At 44.5% G+C, this 26827-nt stretch overlaps 1 protein-coding gene across 1 annotated transcript in view; it reads right to left on the reverse strand.

Moving 5' to 3' along the window:
* Positions 1-25984, reverse strand: part of ABCB6 (ATP binding cassette subfamily B member 6 (LAN blood group)) — a 40513-nt gene extending 14529 nt beyond the window's left edge. Inside the window, exons 1-8 of the mRNA XM_083153749.1 lie at positions 25435-25984; positions 17198-17740; positions 13947-14084; positions 13092-13275; positions 12103-12195; positions 8345-8537; positions 8146-8267; positions 7340-7449 (exon numbers count right to left, since the gene is read on the reverse strand). Coding sequence (XP_083009875.1) covers positions 7340-7449; positions 8146-8267; positions 8345-8537; positions 12103-12195; positions 13092-13275; positions 13947-14084; positions 17198-17716 — 1359 coding nt within the window. The 5' untranslated portion in view covers positions 17717-17740; positions 25435-25984. The remainder of the gene's footprint in view (positions 1-7339; positions 7450-8145; positions 8268-8344; positions 8538-12102; positions 12196-13091; positions 13276-13946; positions 14085-17197; positions 17741-25434) is intronic.
* Between the last annotated feature and the right edge of the window lie 843 nt (positions 25985-26827).

Genomic DNA, 26827 nt, shown 5'->3' on the forward strand with positions numbered 1-26827 from the left:
AGGCATTCTACCATTTGCTAGGAACCAGCGACATCCCTGATAATGCAGTCTACCATTTGCTAGGAACCAGTGACATCCCTGATAATGCATTCTACCATTTGCTAGGAACCAGCGACATCCCTGATAATGCATTCTACCATTTGCTAGGAACCAGCGACATCCCTGATAATGCAGTCTACCATTTGCTAGGAACCAGCGACATCCCTGATAATGCATTCTACCATTTGCTAGGAACCAGCGACATCCCTGATAATGCATTCTACCATTTGCTAGGAACCAGCGACATCCCTGATAATGCAGTCTACCATTTGCTAGGAACCAGCGACATCCCTGATAATGCATTCTACCATTTGCTAGGAACCAGCGACATCCCTGATAATGCAGTCTACCATTTGCTAGGAACCAGCGACATCCCTGATAATGCATTCTACCATTTGCTAGGAACCAGCGACATCCCTGATAATGCAGTCTACCATTTGCTAGGAACCAGCGACATCCCTGATAATGCATTCTACCATTTGCTAGGAACCAGCGACATCCCTGATAATGCAGTCTACCATTTGCTAGGAATTTGCTAGGTTCTATAAAACAGCTGGATTATACAGCAACATAGTCATTTCTATTGACCAAAAGAAGAGAACTACACTTCAAAAGTTTCTTGTAACACTCAAGTGAAAATCTGCATTTGTGTATGTATAGATTATAAGCTTGTGATCAGGGCCCTCTTACCATTTGGATCACGGTGAATTACAACCCCACCATTACACTGTATCTCCCCTCTGCACACACTATACGCCTTCACATGTTTCTATTCGGTGTTTGAGTGCGTGTGAGGAGATGCACCCATGGGAATAGAAAGGGTGGAGATAAGTGCGACAGACGAAGAGCCTGGGCAGGCACATGTAGGAGGTGGGAGTACAGTGAAGTGATAATGCAATTTTGACATTTCTGCATTACAAGGTACCTTTCATGTGAAGGCATTTGTATCGGGAGCTGAACAAATATTTAGAATTATGCAGCTTTGGAATTCACTAGGAAGCAAATCACATCCCTGATCATGCATTCTACCATTTGCTAGGAACCAGCGACATCCCTGATAATGCAGTCTACCATTTGCTAGGAACCAGTGACATCCCTGATCATGCATTCTACCATTTGCTAGGAACCAGCGACATCCCTGATAATGCATTCTACCATTTGCTAGGAACCAGTGACATCCCTGATAATGCATTCTACCATTTGCTAGGAACCAGCGACATCCCTGATAATGCAGTCTACCATTTGCTAGGAACCAGCGACATCCCTGATAATGCAGTCTACCATTTGCTAGGAACCAGCGACATCCCTGATAATGCATTCTACCATTTGCTAGGAACCAGCGACATCCCTGATAATGCATTCTACCATTTGCTAGGAACCAGCGACATCCCTGATAATGCAGTCTACCATTTGCTAGGAACCAGCGACATCCCTGATAATGCATTCTACCATTTGCTAGGAACCAGCGACATCCCTGATAATGCATTCTACCATTTGCTAGGAACCAGTGACATCCCTGATAATGCAGTCTACCATTTGCTAGGAACCAGCGACATCCCTGATAATGCATTCTACCATTTGCTAGGAACCAGTGACATCCCTGATAATGCATTCTACCATTTGCTAGGAACCAGTGACATCCCTGATCATGCAGTCTACTATTTGTTAGGAACCAGTGACATCCCTGATAATGCAGTCTACCATTTGCTAGGAACCAGCGACATCCCTGATAATGCATTCTACCATTTGCTAGGAACCAGTGACATCCCTGATAATGCATTCTACCATTTGCTAGGAACCAGTGACATCCCTGATAATGCAGTCTACTATTTGTTAGGAACCAGTGACATCCCTGATAATGCAGTCTACCATTTGCTAGGAACCAGCGACATCCCTGATAATGCATTCTACCATTTGCTAGGAACCAGCGACATCCCTGATAATGCATTCTACCATTTGCTAGGAACCAGCGACATCCCTGATAATGCATTCTACCATTTGCTAGGAACCAGCGACATCCCTGAGAAGGCATTCTACCATTTGCTAGGAACCAGCGACATCCCTGATAATGCAGTCTACCATTTGCTAGGAACCAGTGACATCCCTGATAATGCATTCTACCATTTGCTAGGAACCAGCGACATCCCTGATAATGCATTCTACCATTTGCTAGGAACCAGCGACATCCCTGATAATGCAGTCTACCATTTGCTAGGAACCAGCGACATCCCTGATAATGCATTCTACCATTTGCTAGGAACCAGCGACATCCCTGATAATGCATTCTACCATTTGCTAGGAACCAGCGACATCCCTGATAATGCATTCTACCATTTGCTAGGAACCAGCGACATCCCTGATAATGCAGTCTACCATTTGCTAGGAACCAGCGACATCCCTGATAATGCATTCTACCATTTGCTAGGAACCAGCGACATCCCTGATAATGCAGTCTACCATTTGCTAGGAACCAGCGACATCCCTGATAATGCATTCTACCATTTGCTAGGAACCAGCGACATCCCTGATAATGCAGTCTACCATTTGCTAGGAACCAGCGACATCCCTGATAATGCATTCTACCATTTGCTAGGAACCAGCGACATCCCTGATAATGCAGTCTACCATTTGCTAGGAATTTGCTAGGTTCTATAAAACAGCTGGATTATACAGCAACATAGTCATTTCTATTGACCAAAAGAAGAGAACTACACTTCAAAAGTTTCTTGTAACACTCAAGTGAAAATCTGCATTTGTGTATGTATAGATTATAAGCTTGTGATCAGGGCCCTCTTACCATTTGGATCACGGTGAATTACAACCCCACCATTACACTGTATCTCCCCTCTGCACACACTATACGCCTTCACATGTTTCTATTCGGTGTTTGAGTGCGTGTGAGGAGATGCACCCATGGGAATAGAAAGGGTGGAGATAAGTGCGACAGACGAAGAGCCTGGGCAGGCACATGTAGGAGGTGGGAGTACAGTGAAGTGATAATGCAATTTTGACATTTCTGCATTACAAGGTACCTTTCATGTGAAGGCATTTGTATCGGGAGCTGAACAAATATTTAGAATTATGCAGCTTTGGAATTCACTAGGAAGCAAATCACATCCCTGATCATGCATTCTACCATTTGCTAGGAACCAGCGACATCCCTGATAATGCATTCTACGATTTGCTAGGAACCAGTGACATCCCTGATCATGCATTCTACCATTTACTAGGAACCAGTGACATCCCTGATAATGCATTCTACCATTTGCTAGGAACCAGCGACATCCCTGATAATGCATTCTACCATTTGCTAGGAACCAGTGACATCCCTGATAATGCAGTCTACCATTTGCTAGGAACCAGCGACATCCCTGATAATGCATTCTACCATTTGCTAGGAACCAGCGACATCCCTGATAATGCATTCTACCATTTGCTAGGAACCAGCGACATCCCTGATAATGCATTCTACCATTTGCTAGGAACCAGTGACATCCCTGATAATGCAGTCTACCATTTGCTAGGAACCAGCGACATCCCTGATAATGCATTCTACCATTTGCTAGGAACCAGCGACATCCCTGATAATGCATTCTACCATTTGCTAGGAACCAGCGACATCCCTGATAATGCAGTCTACCATTTGCTAGGAACCAGCGACATCCCTGATAATGCATTCTACCATTTGCTAGGAACCAGCGACATCCCTGATAATGCATTCTACCATTTGCTAGGAACCAGCGACATCCCTGATAATGCATTCTACCATTTGCTAGGAACCAGTGACATCCCTGATAATGCAGTCTACTATTTGTTAGGAACCAGTGACATCCCTGATAATGCAGTCTACCATTTGCTAGGAACCAGCGACATCCCTGATAATGCATTCTACCATTTGCTAGGAACCAGCGACATCCCTGATAATGCATTCTACCATTTGCTAGGAACCAGCGACATCCCTGATAATGCATTCTACCATTTGCTAGGAACCAGCGACATCCCTGATAATGCATTCTACCATTTGCTAGGAACCAGCGACATCCCTGAGAAGGCATTCTACCATTTGCTAGGAACCAGCGACATCCCTGATAATGCAGTCTACCATTTGCTAGGAACCAGCGACATCCCTGATAATGCATTCTACCATTTGCTAGGAACCAGCGACATCCCTGATAATGCATTCTACCATTTGCTAGGAACCAGCGACATCCCTGATAATGCAGTCTACCATTTGCTAGGAACCAGCGACATCCCTGATAATGCATTCTACCATTTGCTAGGAACCAGCGACATCCCTGATAATGCATTCTACCATTTGCTAGGAACCAGCGACATCCCTGATAATGCATTCTACCATTTGCTAGGAACCAGCGACATCCCTGATAATGCAGTCTACCATTTGCTAGGAACCAGCGACATCCCTGATAATGCATTCTACCATTTGCTAGGAACCAGCGACATCCCTGATAATGCAGTCTACCATTTGCTAGGAACCAGCGACATCCCTGATAATGCATTCTACCATTTGCTAGGAACCAGCGACATCCCTGATAATGCAGTCTACCATTTGCTAGGAACCAGCGACATCCCTGATAATGCATTCTACCATTTGCTAGGAACCAGCGACATCCCTGATAATGCAGTCTACCATTTGCTAGGAACCAGCGACATCCCTGATAATGCATTCTACCATTTGCTAGGAACCAGCGACATCCCTGATAATGCATTCTACCATTTGCTAGGAACCAGCGACATCCCTGATAATGCATTCTACCATTTGCTAGGAACCAGTGACATCCCTGATAATGCAGTCTACTATTTGTTAGGAACCAGTGACATCCCTGATAATGCAGTCTACCATTTGCTAGGAACCAGCGACATCCCTGATAATGCATTCTACCATTTGCTAGGAACCAGCGACATCCCTGATAATGCATTCTACCATTTGCTAGGAACCAGCGACATCCCTGATAATGCATTCTACCATTTGCTAGGAACCAGCGACATCCCTGAGAAGGCATTCTACCATTTGCTAGGAACCAGCGACATCCCTGATAATGCAGTCTACCATTTGCTAGGAACCAGTGACATCCCTGATAATGCATTCTACCATTTGCTAGGAACCAGCGACATCCCTGATAATGCATTCTACCATTTGCTAGGAACCAGCGACATCCCTGATAATGCAGTCTACCATTTGCTAGGAACCAGCGACATCCCTGATAATGCATTCTACCATTTGCTAGGAACCAGCGACATCCCTGATAATGCATTCTACCATTTGCTAGGAACCAGCGACATCCCTGATAATGCAGTCTACCATTTGCTAGGAACCAGCGACATCCCTGATAATGCATTCTACCATTTGCTAGGAACCAGCGACATCCCTGATAATGCAGTCTACCATTTGCTAGGAACCAGCGACATCCCTGATAATGCATTCTACCATTTGCTAGGAACCAGCGACATCCCTGATAATGCAGTCTACCATTTGCTAGGAACCAGCGACATCCCTGATAATGCATTCTACCATTTGCTAGGAACCAGCGACATCCCTGATAATGCAGTCTACCATTTGCTAGGAATTTGCTAGGTTCTATAAAACAGCTGGATTATACAGCAACATAGTCATTTCTATTGACCAAAAGAAGAGAACTACACTTCAAAAGTTTCTTGTAACACTCAAGTGAAAATCTGCATTTGTGTATGTATAGATTATAAGCTTGTGATCAGGGCCCTCTTACCATTTGGATCACGGTGAATTACAACCCCACCATTACACTGTATCTCCCCTCTGCACACACTATACGCCTTCACATGTTTCTATTCGGTGTTTGAGTGCGTGTGAGGAGATGCACCCATGGGAATAGAAAGGGTGGAGATAAGTGCGACAGACGAAGAGCCTGGGCAGGCACATGTAGGAGGTGGGAGTACAGTGAAGTGATAATGCAATTTTGACATTTCTGCATTACAAGGTACCTTTCATGTGAAGGCATTTGTATCGGGAGCTGAACAAATATTTAGAATTATGCAGCTTTGGAATTCACTAGGAAGCAAATCACATCCCTGATAATGCATTCTACCATTTGCTAGGAACCAGCGACATCCCTGATAATGCATTCTACGATTTGCTAGGAACCAGCGACATCCCTGATAATGCAGTCTACCATTTGCTAGGAACCAGTGACATCCCTGATAATGCAGTCTACCATTTGCTAGGAACCAGTGACATCCCTGATAATGCAGTCTACCATTTGCTAGGAACCAGCGACATCACTGAGAAGGCAAAAAGGAAAGCTACAGCTATTATTAATATCGTTGTTAATAATAACAAATCTGGGAACCAAATAAATTATTTGTACCTTGGGGTTATCACTTGCTAAAGTGCAGTCTCCAAAATATTGTTTTAAATTCTGCCACCTCTGGCTCTACACAACAGGTGTATATAAATACTGCCATGGCCACCTATAGTTCTGCTAGGAACACTTTTACAGTCAGCACAAGGAAACGTGTAAATGATTTGTTTTGTATACAATGTCATTTACAGACATCTTATCAAAGTTTTTGTTTTCCCACACCCCATTTATTGCAGAGGCCTTTTATAGAATAGGTATGCAACACAATATTTTGGGGGGCACTTTTTAGGGACCCCAGAACAACAGCACACTAACATGTTGGTTTCCCAGAACAATGACACACTGACACTTGGGAATGCAGAACAGCACAATGATACTTGGGATCCCTGAACAATGGCACACTGATAATCAAACTCCCTGAATAAAGTCAGGCTAAAATATAAAGCTTGGGACTTGTACTAAGCCTTGGACGGAGATGTTTGAAAAATGATATTAAGGAGCTGGTTGGTACTTTATCTCCATCCAAGGCTTGATACATAGACCCCTTAGCGGAACGGGTGATGACAGCGACCTTGCTGCGATGGTGATCCAATGCTGCGTCTTAGGGCACAGCACTCAGATTTGCAATGCTGGAAGAAGGCCTGTATTTTTCTTCAGACTCCACCTGTGGCATTGATATATTTAAGCATTGGTTCTGCATCCAAAGATGCAGGAGGGTCCATATCTGACTCACCCAGAAAGCAGTTAATAGCACATAGAGCAGGAGTGGGCAAAAAGTGGCCCTCCGGCTGTTGATGGACTACACATCCCAGCATGCCTTGCATCAGTTTCAGCATGACCAAATAGCAAAACTAAGGCAAGGCATGCTGGGATGTGTAGTTCATCAACAGCTGGAGGGCTGTTTATTGCCCACCCCTGACATAGAGCAATGAAATATCAGTTACCGTTTCAAAGTTCAATAATGAGTCAACGGCTCGAGATTTGGCCTCATTGTCTCTGGTGTTCATATCCCGGCGGTATTTAGTTCTCCATTCAGTAATGATGATGGTGAGGGCTGTAACAAAGGGTTAACAGAAAAAATCTGTATACTTTAATAAGCTACTACAACACCTAAAAAGGGTTGCTTTCCTGGCATGACCATACACATTGTCATATCCCCTGTACTTGGAGAAAATCCCAGCCATTAACATGTTGAAAGTTGCCACACATATGTATTTGTATGATTGCTTCACCAACCAGATCTATACACACACACACACACACACACACACACACACACCCACACACAGGTGTTCTCCTACACTATTACTGCCGTTGTGCATGTTCTAGGTGATTCCTCTATCGTCCGGCCTCTGTTTTGCCCAATACTTTTTTATATGCCACAGCTGTATATTTATGTGCAATTGAGAGGGGTATCCAATTAACTATGGTAAAACATTGGGTGCAAAGAAAATCAGTTTTCCCCCGATATGTCATAAGCTATCTAATCAGATCACCCGTAAAAAACAAACAAACCACAGTTTAAGTGAATCCTGTGTGTTTTTGCGGTAGCAGCCCTGTTATCGTACAAAAATGGGGCAGTCTAACCCTCGTGCCCTGCCGCTTAAACCTAACCCACCCCCGGATGCAGTAGCTGTGGCCTTTTTCCATAGTGCTTTATATAAAGCCTTATATGTGGGGGGCACATCTGTACTAGAGCTAGATAGATATATATATATATAGTAATATATGCTGACAATCCATCACTTACTCAGGTATAAAGTCATACAGATGAAAATGATCAGTCCAAACCAGGCGTTGAAGGAAGATGTAAAATAGATGATTCCAATGATAATATCAGCAATGGTAGGAAGTATACTGAATACTATGTAACTGTAAGAGAGATAAAGTTTTTAGTCATACAAGCTCCGAACAGAATATCGAGTGCACTAAAATAAAAAAGACAGTACCTCAATAGGCTGTTGATGCTGCTGGTTCCTCTGTCCACACTACGTAACACCTCCCCCGTCTTACGACCAAGATGCCATCGCAGGGACAGAGAGTGGAGGTGGGAGAAGAGGCGGATCTGCACATTGCGGTTTGTAAACTGCTGAACGCGGATCCACAAGAAGGTGCGCAAGTTACTTATAAATCCTGTTGCACCTTAAGAAAAAGTGGTGGACAGAGGAGGTTAAAACAATGCTAAAATAAATATGCCAAATCTTGTGAAGTGGTGACAGATAACCATTGGTATATACAGTATCAGTACTTCTCAAACTGTGGGTCCTACCCACAAAGTGGGTCACACCCATCTCAGCATGGGGTTGCGAATCCATGTTGCTGACCATCAGGATAATTACTTCTCTGATCTCAGTCAGTGGTCCAAGAGTCTGAAAACTTAGTTGTATCATCTGTAAATTTAGATTCCTTGCATCACTAGCTTAGGGATCTGAGGAGTCATAAGGCAGCGCTCCAGCCATCCTCTGCCTCTCACCCACTGCCTCTCTTGTCATACACTGCCATCCCCAAAGCCTTCACAGCATATAAGCTTTAACATTTCCATAATTATATTAATAAAAAGATATGCAGTGCAGGGACTCCATAAGGAGCTCATCATTGCTGTTGTATAAGAAATCAAATGCATGTATTAGTGGTCACTTCTGTTTTGTGCCTCCACAATGCTGCCATGTATGTGCGGTCTGCTGACCACACATGTGTGTCGACCAGTCTGTGGTAACTTGCTGGGGGCCCTGTAATAATTTTTATTGTCCGATAGCGTCCCAGAGTAAAATAGTTTGAGAACCACTGGGATAGATGATAAAAAATAACCGGAGAGCTAATAAATGATTTTATTATGGACACAGAGCACAAGAGATGCCACATATCCCAATCACCTATATGTTATTACTGAATACTGAAGTGACCATCTATATAATATTATTTATAGGCATTTAAAGACCTCATGACAGCAAATAATAATAAAAATCCAGTGTGGGCAACAGTCATTCCTTTTCAAATCTAGATCAAAAGATCACGGGCCCTCAAATAATTCACATATGCCATGCAGAATAAGGGTAAGCATTACATCAAAAATACACAAACCCCCAGTGGCATATTTAGAATGGGTGCAATGTGCGCAGTGCACACAGGACCCCGAATCCAAGGGGGACCTCACCCTGCACCCACTTACCCCTCCAGAGCCCCACGATGAAGGCAGTAGCACTGCCGGAATCCTGCGGTAACATTTTTTCGGAGTTCTGCGCATACGCCCTCTATTGCTCATATACTACTGCGCTGTGCACCAGAGTGGCAGCATGGTGGCCGGGAGAGAGGAGGGGGACCGAGTAGAGGAGGCTGCACCCGGGCCTCCTCCTCTCTTAAAGCGCCTCTGCAAACTGCAGCACCTCTTTGTTTCTGCAACAGCTTTGATCTCCCTCCAACACAAAGATATACAGTATAAAGTGCAAGTGATTTTTCAGCAAATAATATAATAGATACACTGCACCTTATTGATGGTTAGCTTCATATTAAGCAATATATTAAGGGTTATATTATATGGTACACACTCCCATGTAGAATATATATCTTCTTTAAAACATTCTTATTAGGAGTCTGTCACTTTTTCGGTCACCAATCCAGATAATGTAAAATAGAAAATAAACAAGATACTGCAATGCTGTTTCAGCAGTGTGACATAATCTGAAATAGTCATTAATGCTGCTTTCAGACCGCATAACTGGCTTTGACCCTGTATTTGAAAACATTTCCAAAAACGGGTCTGCCAGGTAAAACCCCTTTCACACCGCACCTCTTAAACGGTATATTACCGTTTAAGTGTCAATTTTTTGACACTGGCAGACCCGTTTTTGGAAACTTTCCAAATACAGGGTCAAAGCCAGTGCAGCCATCAGTGCCGCCTCCCTCCCCCCCCCCTCCGGGCAGCCGCCCCCCCCCCGTCCCCCCCTCCGTGCAGCCGGTACCTGAGTTCGGTTGCAGATCCCGGCAGTAGTAAGGACCGATGCGCTTATAAAAAAAAGTGACTTTCGGAAAATGTCTGCCCCATAGGAAAATCCATTTAAAAAAACTGTCTTTCGTGTGGGGGTAGCCATTTTCCGAAAGTCACTTTTCTTATAAGCGCATCGGTCCTTACTACTGCCGGGATCTGCAACCGAACTCAGGCACCGGCTGCACGGAGGGGAGGGGGGGGGGCTGAATACTGCACTGGGAGATCGGGGGATGTTACCCCGGGAGATCGGGTAATGTTAACGCGCGGGGGGGGGGGGGGGGGGGGGGGGGTCGGCGGCGGGCGGCTCCAGTGCTATGAATATTTAATGAGCGCTCATTAAATATTCACTGCGCTGAATTTAGGACCCAGCTCATTGGCTGGGTCCTAAATACCGTTTCAGACCCGATTTTGATCCCAAAATACCGGGTCTGAAACGGGTAGGACCCTGCATTTTAACCGGTTTGAAAAAAACGGTATTTTCAAACCGGTTAATTGGATCTGCACCTTTCAGACCACACAGATTACCGTTTTAAAACGGTAAAAAAACGGCAATATACCGTTTCCAAAGTGCAGTCTGAAAGGGGCATAAATGTATATAGATTAGAGGTAAATTTGGTGGACAATTTGATGTAATGTCTCAATTTCTGTTACAGCCCCATTACATTGTCTGAGGCATACTGTAAGTTGCGGTACTTGTTTCCTAGAACGGCGCCCACGATTTCCGCGAGCGCAGCGAGCCCCGCAAGGGGACACGGTTTACTTTACATGTATTCCGTGTCCCCTTGCCACGCTTCGGGCTCGTATTCGGCGTCCGCTCGCCAAGCTTCGGGCTCGGTGGCACGCCACACTATCTGAAATCAACTCCACGCCGACGTGGATAGTGGCGGTATAAAAAGGTCGGAGGACGCGTACCGCGGGCGCTCGCCACCCTTCAGCAACATGGAGTCACGACCCCATGCTGAGAAGGTCGGGATCCACTTTGTGGTCAGGACCCACAGTTTGAGAACTGCTGCTTTACATCATTCAATTTGCATTAGAAACAACTTTAACAGAAAACATTTTAATTAAAACAACTATTACCACCCCAGGATACTTCTATCCTGAAGATAAGTCCTACATTCATTGAGAGAGAGAGAATGAAGGAAAGAGAGTATATTTCATGCATATATGTATTGTACACAGGTGTGAGAGCTCCATAGAATATTACCCATAATATATTGCATGGTTATCTTCTTTTGGTTCAAGGGTAGGACTGGGGGACATTCAGGCTGCAAATATATCTAGTGCATCAGTAAAACCCTCAGGGGTTTATTTACCAAGATGGAAGAAAAGCGGATTTTACTCATAGCAACCAATCAGAATTTCCTACATTATACTAATTGTTTATATTTTTTTAACACTTTCTATAAGATAATACAGATTGGGCCAGACTCTGTCAGTTCGCCATATCGGAAAAGCTGGCGGTGCATCCCATTGCCAAGATTCTTGGTGGACGGCGAACCTATCACATGACAATAGTCGTGCCGGGAGCTGCTCCAACGAGATCGGCCCCATCTGTAGATAGAATCTGATTGGTTGCCCACAGTAAAATCCCATCTTTAATTGAACTCCCATCTAAATAAATAAACACCTCAGTTTTCTGTATTCTGAAGTTTAACACTGTAACAGTTGATGATGGCTAAATGATTACTAAAATTGACAGAATCCTCCATACAAAATTACCTGCTCCTCCACCCTGCAAAAACTTGAGCAGAACGTATACACAAACAGTGAGCGCCAGGGCATTCCATGTAGACCCTTCCGTCAGCTGGTTCACTGTAAGAGAGAGAGAGAGAGAGAGAATGCATAAAATCACAAAACAGATTTTTTCAGTTCTGAGAGGCACAAATGGGACCAGCATTTGGAAAGCATGCTGGTTCTTGTAGTGCTATTTGGGGAAACTATGGGCGACTCCAGGTAAGTGGTCTCTCAATTTGATATATTTTTTTGTAAGTGCTATTATCATGTGACCTTACCAAAGATAATTATATGGCCCAGAGTGCGTACTGTTATCATGCATTGTTAGGGACCGCCTGTGTCAGACAAGCCAAGAAGCGGTCTAGTTACTTAACCATATCTTGGCAAATACATGTAACTAAAGCTGGCTACAAATCAGTTAATGTGTATCCAAGCATGACATCGCTGGCAATGGGACCCGGCATCGGCAAGGGCATACACACTTGCTGCTGGTGGCAGTGACGGAGTGACGACAGGGGCCATGAGTCATTCGGTAGCATGGCCCCTGCTTACAATGTCTCCGGTTGGCTGTACATGCAGGATGCCTGAATTGGAAATTTTTTAATTTGTGTCATTCTGATCTGTTGGAATCAGGCAAACCATTGAAAAAGTCGTCCAATATGTAGCCAGCTTAAGACCTCTACATTTTCTACCAAAACGTAGTATTCAAGTCGTATTGCTAATTCCCCCTCATGTGCTTGTGAAAGCCTGTTCCAGTGTAAGTTTTTTTTTTCATAGAATCCTAGAGCATCAGAGAAGCTCTAGCTACAGCAAATAGGTGACAATGAAGCAGGGAACCTGGAAGCAGTGTAAGCCTTCATCAGGAAGGTTGTGAGCGGAGGTTGACCGAGGCACCAGAAACATGACGAATATGGAATTTAGAAATCTAGATGTTAGTGATGAATGGGAAGTGAGACTTACAATTACCATCTTACCTATGTTCTTATAGTATATGGGAACAAAGACATTGATGACTCGTTCTAGACCCATCAAGCCCATGCAGAGGAGAACCAGAAGCTGTAGCAGAACATTTCCCTTTGGCCACAAGTATGGGACAAGTAAACGCACCTTCTTATTGAAGCCCTGCCATGTGGACTCATTTGGACCTCTCAGCAGAGGCTGAAACAAACAAGAGGAAAAAACAATTAAACACAAAGCAGAGATAAACAGTATTTGCTAACGAATGAGCAGTGAGCTGAAGATGTCCAAGTTATGATAGAACAAAAATGTTAATGAAACTAGAACTAATAATCCTGCCCACATGCAATAAACACCAATCAAATGGAGTGTATAATGCCAAGTGAAGCATACAGGTTTTAAAGAGTCATTTGTAAACTATAAGTAAGTGAGGATCACAAAGCACAACATAAGTGTGTCTGCATTTCTTCCCAGTGCAATTTCAAAGTGCCTCAGTATTGTTCATGGTGTATCTACTAAAAAAATCATGTGTTACCATACAGCACCTGCTAACACTATTTCAGCTTTTCTATTACAATACTGGTGGCTTATCCTCAGCTAATTGAGGGGACATCAGGTTTACCCTTATAGTGCAAATGTACAACATAACATGTATCCCACAAGCCCTGATTAAGTTAAAAATCAAGTCTTTCTGCAGTAAGAGGAAGGCTGTCATCTATCCCTCTACAACTCTCTATTTCCTTGTGCATTACAAAATATAAAACGTAAAATTTATTGTATTCCAATTCATGGAGGGGAACAGGTCACTGGTAAATAAGGGTTGATGTTGGTTCCACTTTAATGACACTATGTTCAGATCTATTATCTCTCACCTGCGTATTCTCCACGTCCCTTTCATCTTCATTAATAAGAAGGATGTATGGTTTGCGAGGTCGACCAGGGGCCAGAAATCCTAACATGAATAGGAATAATGTGCAGATGTATCGCAGAGTCCACAGGCCAAACTGCACCTAGAGATATTGGGAGAAGAGTCAAGCTGAATTATACATGCAGGGGATAATAAATCACTGAAATACCTACAGGCATGGCATGTGCCATTTACATATTTTCACTCTTCCCCTAAAAGGCAAAATATATTAGCCTGAGAGATGCATTCTGTTTGATAATTCCTTGGAGTCCTTATTTTTAAAGCGGCAATCGTTTACAGGACAAAAAAAAGATGTGGTTTTGCCTAGTAAATGATTGCCACTTATTTATATATTGCCTATGGGGAGAGTAACAACATTGTCTAAGAGGGATGCAACAAATTCAGGAGAACGGAGCCAGGATCAGATCAATTCTTCAGCCAGTCACAAACAGATAGTTATTGGGTGAAAATTGATAACTGTACACAAACCAATAAAGACCATTCTTCTTCTGCATGTTTCTACATGCAATGATTGTTTTCAATTCATACTGTATCAGCATAGTACTTGTGGGTGCCTGACAGATGTGCAGACATTCAATGCTCAGCGATCTATGGTGTACAGTGAATACCTCATGGAAGGCATTACCACCCATAATGGACAGTGCAGTGGCTGCCTTGGTAAAAGACCATTGACTCAAATAACTTTCAATGAAGGAGGTACCAGACGCAAGTCAGTGCGGCATTCTATAGCTTCCAGGGTATATACCGGTAGGAGCAGATGATCCACAAGAGTGACTCTGTTAACACTAAGAAAATGGACACACCTAATCTGGGTTTGTGACATCGCTAACAGGACCTGGGAGAAATGGCAGCATGTGGCATGGTCCGATGAGTCTTAGATCCAGTTGTTTTGGGTTGACGGTACAGAAGGACTGTGGTGCAGACTCCATGAGACCATTAATCCCAGTTGTCAGCAAGGCACTGTGCTGGTGTGGGGTGTGTTCACATGACATGTGTTGGGTCCATTGGGCCCCCTGAACACGCTATTGAGCAGTAACCGATATATAGCATTGCTTGATGACCATTTGTAGTCCCTTATGGACTTTATGTACCAGTCACAGAGATGGAATATTTTAGCAGGATAATGCACCATGGCATCAGTACCAAGATGTCCAGAATTGGTTTGAGGCAAGGTTGCATAAAAATTTGATTGAAATCATATTTTTTTTTAATGTAAAGCAGATTTTGTGATTTAAACAGGATTTTCATAGAAAATTTTTTTCTTAAGCAAACGGTTTCATTTTAGATGTTAAACCTTGTTATAGTAATACAAAATGAACACGGTAATAGATTAAATACACACATGCATCAAGAATTTGACATATGCCCCCACCATACGCCGATTCCCCCTCGCTCTGTTTTTGAATACTGACAGTGCGAGCTGTCACAGCGAGCAGGCAGCCCTGCTCATCCTCGGCAGTAAATATACCAAAATCAGTTGCTGTCAAACATGAACATGTCTTTGTACATGTCCTCAACATAAAAAGGCTCTGAAGCATGTAACCACCTTAACTGCTTTTTCATTTCCCACTCTATTGCGTGTTTTGGATTGTAAAAAAACGTATGTTAAAAAAAAAACAAAAAAAAAAAACGGTACTTGTGTAGTTTCACGGCGCCAGTATGGCGCCGTGCGTCTGAGTCCCCTTGCGGGGCTCGCTTCGCTCGCCCACGCTGCGGGTTCGGTGGCTTGCTACGCTATTTAAAATCAACTCCATGCCAACATGGATAGTGGGGGTATGAACTATCCATGTTGGCATGGAGTTAAGTTACTTTTTTTAACATAGTTTGTGGCGAGCGTAGAGCCCGGAAGTAGCACGGCGCCATGCTGGCGCCGTGAAACTACACAAGTACCAAAAAATCCTTTCAATTCCTGCTGTTGATGAAACTGTGATGAACATCTGCTTCAGTAGATATACTACAGTAGTGTCTAACTGAAGTTAACACCTATCAAAGGAGGGAAGAACAACCATCACCCAGGAAGTATAACCAGTAACCTTGAAAAGCCAAAACACGTTGGTTACACAAACAAGATTGCTACATCAAGACTTGACCCAGCTACACCACCATTTATTTACAGCCCCAAGTAAGGCGACCAATCCAGGGAGATCTGGCGCATCAGGAGTGAGAAGATGCCAGAGTCCAGCGACAACAGAGACTCAGCGTCCTTTTGATTGACACGCACAGGGACGGAGTACCGTTAAGTCCACCCGCCCAGAGAGACACGCTGTACCGCCAGACGGAAGTTTGAGCACGGCCGTCTGGGGACGAGCGCGCCTTAATCAGAGTAGGCTCACCTGGAGCAATGACACACAAAGCGGGAGCCAGTAGCGGTCCAAAACCTCCAGCAAGACCGACTAACCATGAGTGAAGCTTGTGTACAAACAGAGCTTGTCCAGCAGGACGCCGCTGACAGCTCATCCCACTGCACACAGGGTGCAAACACTGACATATGTACTGTATAGATGCAGAACTAGAAGGGGAAATAGGCTCTATAAGAGTCTATGGGATATTAGAGGGGTTCGTAAAGAATCGTACGAAGCCCCATAGGGCTCCCCTGAGAGTTACCGCATCCCCAGGATAAAGCCATACTTTTATCTTTTCACTGCAAATCGCTGAGGGGGACCATAGGCTCCAGGTGAGGGGCATATAGGATTGTGAAGGGAACCCTAAAGAACTGCCTGTACATCTATGGGGAATCCCCCTGAGGCGACACTGCAGTGAAATCCCTGAATAAAGACATCCAGGAACCCCACATCTAAGTGAGGGGAATCTACGGAACTTTTCTTTCACCCTACCTTCCTATTTTAGATAACAAACCTTATGCCCATTTTTGTTTTTTGTTTTGTTGCTTATTTTGTTATATGCATTTGCATTTTACTTGCATTAAGTACATGAACCTGCAACGTGCTAATTTTGATTATTTCCTCTTTGCACACACATTTACTGAAATTTCACACATTATCTAACACTCTGCACCCACTGGCAGCGCATAAGCCCATCTATCTACTGCCACTGAACCAAAAGGGTCAGGAACAACCTTCAGGCTAAGCAGCGCCAGGCTTTGTAAACTTGTATACTTTGATCAGTCCTATTCTGCTCCATGTATCCATGTCAAGAGTTGATACTCCTAAACATGTAGTAATGGTGAGGACTTACCTTTTGCGGTACAGTATCCATCGACATCCACCACCAATGGGGGCTCTTCCAGGATATAAATGCCAAGTTCTCAGCAGCAAAGGCCAGTGCCCAGAACAGAAGTAGTACCACTCCATGTCCCCTACTCCTCTCTCGCTCAAGGGCCCTTGTGCGCTCCAAATGAATGAGCCATATGCTAAATCCCCAAGCCCCGGCAGAGAGGCAGCCATGCAGTATCATGTATCCATATAAGACATCACTACTTGCAGCCTGCCAGATCAGTCCGCCCACAGCCTGTGACATCAGAACAATGGTCAGTGCCAGCTGAAGATGGTACAGACGGGACTTAGGAATGTACTTGGGTTCCATTGTCCGGCTGTGCTTGGCATAAAAGGCTGATTGCAAGGTTCCCAGGAGAAGAGAAAAGCTTAGGAGCACGGATGGTACCAATGTGAAATAAAAACATGGAGAGAGGCCGTAGTCCAACCAGGCATGGGACACACTTCCATTGTGCTCGCAATAATCCCCCAGCGTCACCATTTTCTCAAATAGGGTTAAAGGCACCTATGGGAACAAACATCATTAGTATGATATATATCACTTAAAAGAATTTTATGCAAATAGCAACATAAACACATGCAAACATTAAAGTAAATGGGGTAGATGTATGAAGCAGTGATAAGGTAGGAGAAGTGACACAGTGCCTGGTACTTTAGCATTGGCTAATCAGCTCCTAGCTGTTCCTTTTTAAACCCAGCCTGTAACTTAACAGTCAGGAGCCGATTATAAAGTACCTGGCACTTTATCACTTCTCCTCCCTTATCACTGCTTCATACATCTACCCCATGGTGCTCAAAGTGTTATGTACACAGTAAATTCAATTGTCATTTATTTTATGAAATCAACTTCACCCACTCCCAAGGAAAAATAAATGGAAAGTATGCATACAAGAACACTAATGCTGCTTTCACACCGCAAAACCTGCTTAGACCAGGTATTTAAAATGTTTTTTAAAACGGGTCAGAGCAAGTTTAACCCCTTTCACATTGCATGTAAATACCTGGTCTAAAGCAGTTTTGTGATGTGAAAGCAGCATGTGACATCCCGGAGATGCGCTGGGCAGTGACCTCTTGGAGGTATAGAGCGAGGGGATCAGGCACCAGAGTCCGCACCTAGACTGCCAGCAGGAGCTCCCGCACTGAAGGCAGGGAGGAGAGCTGCAGGATGCTGGAAGGGTAAGGGTAGGGGGTCTGACACTGAGCATTAGCTGGTCCGCTCTGAGCCAGCGCAGCGCATATTTAATGAGCTGGCCGCTCATTACATATGCGCATATGTAAGAGCGGCCAGCTCATTAAATATGCACTGCGCTGGGGACCAATAGTGCTCACTGCTGCCTGGGTACCGTTTCAGACAGCAAAAAAAGGGTCTAAAACAGGTAGGACCCTGCTTTTTTACAGTTTCCAAAAAACGGTTTTTTTTTGGAACGGTAAAAATCACTCTGCACCTTTCAGACCGCACATATTACCATTTTAAAATGGTTAAAAATTGGCAAAACACCGTTTTTTTAGTGCGGTCTGAAAGGGGCATAATGGATCCATGACGTGCTATTTTGTGTGTTAATCAAAAATACATTTTGGGGGAAATTTACTAAAGGAAATTTGTAAAAAAAATAGTTGTATTTCTATCCATAAATACACTTATTTTTGACATTTACTATCCCGAAAATACGTCAATTCGTAGTCGTATTGATGTGCTATCAATACAAATACGAATTGCCGTATTTTCGGGATAGTAAATGTAAAAAATAAGTGTATTTCTGGATACAAATACACCTATTTTTTACAAATTTCCTTTAGTAAATTTCCCCCGGTACTTGTGAGTTATCTGGGCGCCCGATTTCGAAATCGGGTCGGATCGGGCACATCGCATCGCATCGCATGCGACCATCGGATGCGATGCGATGCGATGACCCGATTTTCCCATAGGAATCAATGTTAAAATGGACTGAGTCCATTTTAACATGGAATTCAATGGGAAAAAGGGGTTCTTTTCATACCCCTACTATCCAAGTGGGCATGGAGTTGGATATAAACCTGTGGCGAGCGTAGCGAGCCACCGAGCCCGAAGCGTGGCGAGCGTAGCGAGCCCCGCGAGGGGACACAGAATACCGTCCCCTCGCGGGGCTCGCTACGCTCGCCACGCTTCGGGCTCGGTGGCTCGCTACGCTCGCCACAGGTTTATATCCAACTCCATGCCCACTTGGATAGTAGGGGTATGAAAAGGACCCCTTTTTCCATAGGAATCATTTTAACATTGATTCCTATGGAAAAATCGGGTCATCGCATCCGATGGTCGCATGCGATGCGATGCGATGCAATATCGCATCGCATCGCATCTGATTGTATGCCTTAACTTAAGGCATACAATCAAAAAATCGGGCGCCCAGATAACTCACAAGTACCTTTCCCCCTTTATGTCTGTTTATATTGGACTGATGGCAAGATTTCATACACAAACCATTATAATGCTATAATTATTCTGTCAACTTTTGAGGGCAGAGCAGGTTTAGTGGCTTGCCTTAGAAACATACAAAAATAATTGTAGGATTGTATTAGCTAGAACAGACCCATCTAGCCAGGGCAGGAACAAGGGTCATTTAGTCAATTAATAATGGCAGCTATCATGTGTTGCATGGTGGCATTGAGAGCATACCCCTTGGCAAATTAACTCTGGCACAAGACTCAAGCCCATCCTTCATAAGGCTAATATTGGATTGACAACCAGCACTTATCTACAACAGTGAAATACTCCACCATACTTTGGGAAGCCCCACGAGGTCCTTGATCATCCTCCAGCGGCCATTTACCAACTTTGCACAACCGCATCTTAGGGAGGACCATCGGACCCAAGCCGGAAAAATCCCTAAACAACCATTGGTGAGATTTTGCAAACTGTATTCAGCTGTTGTCATAAACAATCCTGCCATCTTTTTAAGAGGACATAATCAAAGCCAGCTTTTTCACCTGCCTCAGATAGGTTGCTCTATTCATGAAATATTAATTTGTTTTTATTAAGTGTTTAATAAATATTTTTGTAATAAATTTGTTACCATTTCAGGCAATTCCATGTAATCGTGTGGATTATAACCTATAACGTAGCGCTGCTTCATTTCTGTTAGATCTTGTGTGCAACAAAGGGGACACCAAGATTCAGTGCCAGGTCTGCACTGTGCACTACCGGCAGGGCAGGTTACCTGCTGTACCAGGTTTTTCATATATTTATCGCACCAAGCACAATTGTTATTTTCATTATCCTGTGATAGTACTCATTACAGCTGTATCCAGTCAGCAGCGATATGCTGTATCCCAGGACATAAACTACAGGCTCATGATATAAAGACATCGGTCCTGATTCAGACCTGATTGCTCATCTGCAAATTTGCAGATGACTGAGTTGTTAGCAGCTACCCAGACAGATAGAAATCTTGCCCTGTGTAAATCTGGGAATGAATCGCAAACATTTCACAATCCGCACATCCATACACAATTCACTCGCCATCAAATGATTTTTACCGTCTGTGTAAAAGTTGGACCCTTCCACAACTCTGTGACAGAAACCGGTTGATCATGGCCGGCACTGACATCACATACCTTTCCTGGTACTGGTTTCCTATCTGTGCGCCCACGGGCATCGGGGGTAAAATCGGGGCCATCGCGGCCGATAAAAAATCGGGTGCGATTGGCCAGACGCGATGCCCGCGATTTTCCCATAGGGAACAATGTTAAATGCCTCAATTTACCCGCGATGACCGCGATTTACCATAGGAAACAATGTTAAATGGATCAATTTACCCAAATTATCATAGGGAATACCCCTGAACATAAAAATGTCCCCCCAAAAGTAGTTGACGCCACCCCGCCATCAACGTGAACCCGAAGCGTGGCGAGCGCAGCGAGCCAGCGAGGGGCGGCGGTACGCGTCCTCCGACCTTTTCATGTCCTACTATCCACTAGGGCGTGGAGTGAGAATAGAATAGTGTGGCGAGCGCAGCAAGCCACCGAGCCCGAAGCGTGGCGAGCCCCGCGAGGGTACGCGGATACCTTCACAGGTAAACGCGTCCCTTCGCGGGCTTCCCAGGTGTCCGCGACGCCATGGACACCTGGGAAGCCCGCGAGGGGACGCGTATAACTGTGAAGGTATCCGCGTCCCCTCGCCACGCTTCGGGCTCGGTGGCTCGCTGCGCTCGCCACACTATTCTATCCTCACTCTACGCCCTAGTGGATAGTAGGGCATGAAAAGGTCGGAGGACGCGTACCGTCGCCGCTCGCCACGCTTCGGGTTCACGTTGATGGCGGGGTGGCGTCAACTACTTTTGGGGGGACATTTTTATGTTCAGGGGTGTTTTTGCCACATTTCCCATTGTTCCCTATGATAATTTGGGGAAATTGATCCATTTAACATTGTTTCCTATGGTAAATCGCGGTCATCGCGGGTAAATTGAGGCATTTAACATTGTTCCCTATGGGAAAATCGCGGGCATCGCGTCTGGCCCATCGCATGTCATTATAATGACATGCGATGTACCCGCGATGCCCGCGATGGGCGCCCAGATAGGAAACAAGTACCCCCTTCCTTATATCACCTGCGTATTAAGGACACTCACATAAAGTGTCAAATGCCAACTTCCAGTCCATCAAATTGTGATATTTTTGTAATTCCTAGCTCCATTTTCGCTTGCACATTTGATAATCAAAAGGATTGCGAATTCGCACAACAGTGATCATGGCAAATCCAGAAAGTTTAAAATTCCGAGAAGCATATTTTTAAAAACCAAAACAAAGTATTGCATCCTACAACCTGTAACCTATAGCAACCATACTGTCAGGGCATCTTAGAAAATTAAAACAGGTGCTGATTGGTGCCTATGGTAGTTTCTCTGCTCTACCCCAGAAATGCAATCATCTGTGCTTAACAATTTTATTAGGATATGTATGAAGCTGTACATTTTAGCCTAAAAGATTTTGTCAGAAAAACAACAAGTGGAAAAGTATCCCTGTATGACTTTAACATTAGCATAATAATAATAATAATATAAGTTCATATAATTTAATCAGTCTTGTTTCATCAATTGCCATAGGATTCTGACTTCTCTGGTATCAATTTATACACATTAGAGCTACAGCTCCAGGCCCACTCTCCAAATAGGCCCATTTTGTAGATGAGGACTGGGGCTTTCCAACGAGCCCAGCCCGCGTTGCTAGCCCCCGGGACCCATAGATACAGCTGGGCAAACCTGGAACGTTTTCCCCATAGGATAACGCGGGACCCGCTAATTCCGACCCCCACCCAGTTCGGAAGGCTGCCAGTCCCCTCACCCCCCTCCCCCCGGCATCACAGATGCTCGAAGTTGTGTTCATTCAAACCCAAATCGCTGGACCTTCAATCTGATACCAGGCTGGTTCATATGGATTCATTGGTTCCAGAGATATTGTGAGTAAACCGATTTATTTATTTCTGAAAGGTAATTTCATGGATGTTCATGTTCTTTGAGGGCAGATTTCTCTGGAACCAAATGGCCCAGCGCACTTAAAAGTTCTTCAGTATGATACTGGTCTCATGTAAATGGGTCAGTTGGTTACAAATATATAGCCTGTTAAACCAGTGGTTCTCAAACTGTGTGCCTAGGCACCCTGGGGTGCCTCGGAACACTTGCAGGGGTGCCTTGGACAAATTCATAATAGTTATGGGCAATGCCTGAGGCAAAACCAGTTTATGCCCGCTAATTATGAAATATGTGGGCAAATAAAAGCAAATCTGGTTCCTCATTACATAATTGATCCTAAGGATGACCTATAAACACAATTTACTTGATTTAATATTTTTTCTAAATCTATTGACAACAAATTTTTTACCTAGGGGTGCCGTGAAAAATATTCTGATACTCAAGGGTGCCGTGGTACAAAAAAGTTTGTGAACCACCGTGTTAAACTATATAGCTGGTTAAAGGGGGGGTTCTCTCCCCTTCACACCAGAAAATGCAGAGACTAGGCTGGTATAAAAGGGGCCAGCCCGGGAATGTCCCTGCATGATCCTGGGACCATATTCCCAGGTAAATCCCTGCATTTTTTGGTGTGAAAGCCCCCGCTCTCTACCCGGCTGTCGATGGCTGTCACTTCTGCCTGGCGGTGGCTGTCCCCCAGTTACCGTGAGCATGTATTCCCCTTGGCAATGAGCATGTAATCCCACATGTCAACGAGCATGGAACCCCTGGCAATGAGCACGTAGGTGATTAGCACTGTATGTAGCTTAATTTTTAATTGGCATTATGGTGTTTGGCAGAATACATAATAGAAATTATGGTGCGTGGCTTAACATGTAATGGGCATTATGGTGTAAATTTTTAATGCGTGCCTTTGGCACGCAATGTCACTGTTTGAGAAGCATATTGTGCATTTTGGCTCAATCTGTTTGGTATAGTGTGTATTTTGGCTCAGTCCATGTGGCAAAATGTGAATTTTCCCTTAATCTGTGTGGCATAACGTGAAAAGGTGCTGAAATGTTGTCTACCAAGTTTTGGCTTTCAGTATTTTTTAACACTGGAATGCCACCTCACCCCATCGGCGTCCTGCGGGTGCACCTTTGGAGGGCATCCGGCAATATATCTCCCTGCATCCTGTGAGTGTCAGAATTTGTAATATATAATTAGTTGAAAGTATTTACACAAATAGAGACACACCCATGAGCAGACCACCCAACCAGAACACTGGTCACACCTCCCACATTATTAGGTGCTGGCCACAACCCCTATTATTGCACATAATAGGCCCTTGATAATTTTTAGCTCCAGGCCCATTTAGACCTTAATCTGGCACACCCCAGGTTTAACTACTAGAGAAAAAAAAAATGTATGTGTGCCAGTGCTGGCTGAAGGATTTGCAAGACGGTTGATTAAAAGTCCATAATTTTAATAACTAAACATGAAACACATTATTTAAAAAAATTATACTAAAATGTGTGTCATTATATATATATATATATATATATATATATATATATATATATATATATATATATATATATATATATATATATATACATACACATACATACACATACACACACACACCTCCACTCGGGAGGAGAGAGAACAGCACACCACTGATAAAGGTTGCATTTTTTTTATTCAATGCATCTGAGTAGGTTACTTAGGCCTAATTCAGAATTGTTCGCATGGAAAATTTGTTCTCAAAATGGGCAAAAACGTGCACTGCGGGTGGCGCAAATGACATATGTGCAGAGAGCGTTAGCTTTGGGTGGGGTGTGCTGAAACTAAAATCTAAATTACATTGTACAACTAAAGCAGCCAATATTTACCCTGCACAGAAACAAAATAACTCACGAAAATCTAACTCTCTCTGCACATGTTACATCTGCCCCACCTGCAGTGCATATGGTTTTGTCCATTAGAGATTGATTGTGCCTTTCCGAGTGAATCAGAATAACCCCCACAGTTCATGTTTTCCAGGTCATATGTACATTTTTAAAATGGGACAGTTGATAATATACACTAGTGCTCCTGTCCGGTGACCTGGAAAATGTGTGCGGTTTGGAGTTCTAAGGACCAATTTTGAGACCACTGCAATGCATGATGTCATTTGCATAATAAAAAGGATGGGAGATGATCTGCCTTTTATATAGTGTGTACATGTGTTTACAGTGAGAGCATAATTGCAGCTCCACAGAATGAGAGCATGTGGAATTCCTGCGCACCATTATTATTATTATTATTATAATTTTATTTATAAGGTGCCACAAGTGTTTCGCAGCGCCGTACAAAGGAACAATACAGGGAGACAATGCAATGGGGACATGCGCGCCATCCCACGCAATGGGGACATGCGCGCCATCCCACGCAATGGGGGCATGCGCGCCATCCCACGCAATGGGGGCATGCGCGCCATCCCACGCAATGGGGGCATGCGCGCCATCCCACGCAATGGGGGCATGCGCGCCATCCCACGCAATGGGGGCATGCGCGCCATCCCACGCAATAGGGGCATGCGCGCCATCCCACGCAATGGGGGCATGCACGCAATCCCACGCAATGGGGGCATCCACACCATCCCACGCAATGGGGAGAATGAAATGGGGATATGCACACCATTGCACGCAAAGAGGACATGCATGCAATAAGTTACATTTTATGAAGCACTGAAACTATTATATGGCACACATAAACAAGACCTTGTGTTACTCACCTTTCAAGGTTTTTGTCTGTCTCTTTGCACTGCTCCCTTGAGCTGCATGTAGTGTATGGCTCAGTGTCAAGATGTATGTATTTATGATAATGTCTCTCTTTGTTTCTGTCTTATTTTTGTCTTGGTCGGTCACTGTTTCCCTGTCAGTCTCTAGAGTGTCTAACTATTGTATCTGGTTGTCTCTGATTGTCTGTGTTTATGTCAGCTTTGCTTATGCTCTAATAGCCTGGCTCTGTTGTGTGACTGTCTCGGCAGTGTGTATCCGTCAGTGTCTGACTCTGTCTGGCTGTGTCAGTGAGTCTCAGTGTGTCTCTGTAATGCTGTCTCGCTCTGGCAGTCTCAGTGTGTATCAGGCTGTCTCTCTGCGCCTGTCTCTGCGTGTGCGTCTCAGGGAGAGAGTGTTCCTCTGATCCAGCAGGCGACGCGCCCCCGGGTCCTGGCGCCCGCCGGGTTCCCATCCTGTGACTCGGCAGTATCTGTGATTGTATAATACGCCACCTGCAGTGACTCAGCGGCTTCGCAGTTCGCACAGTGACAGCGCGGACGGACCGCAGTAGCCACCGGGACTTATCTGACGTCAGTACAGGACCCGCCCTATTTGTCTTGTCTTATTGCTGTTATTATTATTATCTAGATAATAATATACCCCTTGTGCCTGCAGTAACCACTAACATATCTAACAGCCCATACCCATCCCAGTGGTATACCCTACCATCACCAGTGACTGACACCCCCAATACCCACCCCGGTTTTATTATACCAAATGTACCTGCAAATGCAATAACTAGTACTAGTGACACATCTGACAACTCCCTCCCTAGCCATCTCACTGTTACAAGGCAGAACTTAGCAGCATATTCTGACATCTTCTTTTTCACTTTTTAAACTAGATAAAGGCCATGTTCTGGTTCACTTGCAAAGGAAAATTCTTTCTCAAATGCACATCAGCTCTATGATTGTTAGCTTTGTCTTGTATGGCAGAGAGGCACACTCCCGGTCAGTGGCGTAACTACCTAAATTTCGCCGCCCCGGCGCAGATTTTTCGCCGCCCACCTCCCCTCCTCCCTCCCTCCCCTGACCGGCTGCATCTGTGGTCACGGTCCTGTCTCTCCCGGTGCCGGCTCCTGCTATAATGAAAATGGACTCTTAGAAAATGGCTGCCCCATACTGCAGACAGAAAACTGTCTGCAGTATGGGGGCAGAGATTTTCTAAGTGTCCGTTTTCATTATAGCTGCTGGAGCCGGGAGAGACTGAACCGTGACAGCAGGGCAGCAGCGGGTAAGTGCGGTAACTATAGCCCCGCAGACCCCCGGCGCCCACATGTTCTCTGCGCCTCCCCGCCACCGCGGGGGCTGCGGAGCTATAGATACGCCACTGCTCCCGGTAGGGATG

Source organism: Crinia signifera, chromosome 7 (assembly GCF_055691185.1).
Source record: "Crinia signifera chromosome 7, ASM5569118v1, whole genome shotgun sequence".
NCBI classification, from domain to species: Eukaryota; Metazoa; Chordata; class Amphibia; order Anura; family Myobatrachidae; genus Crinia; species Crinia signifera.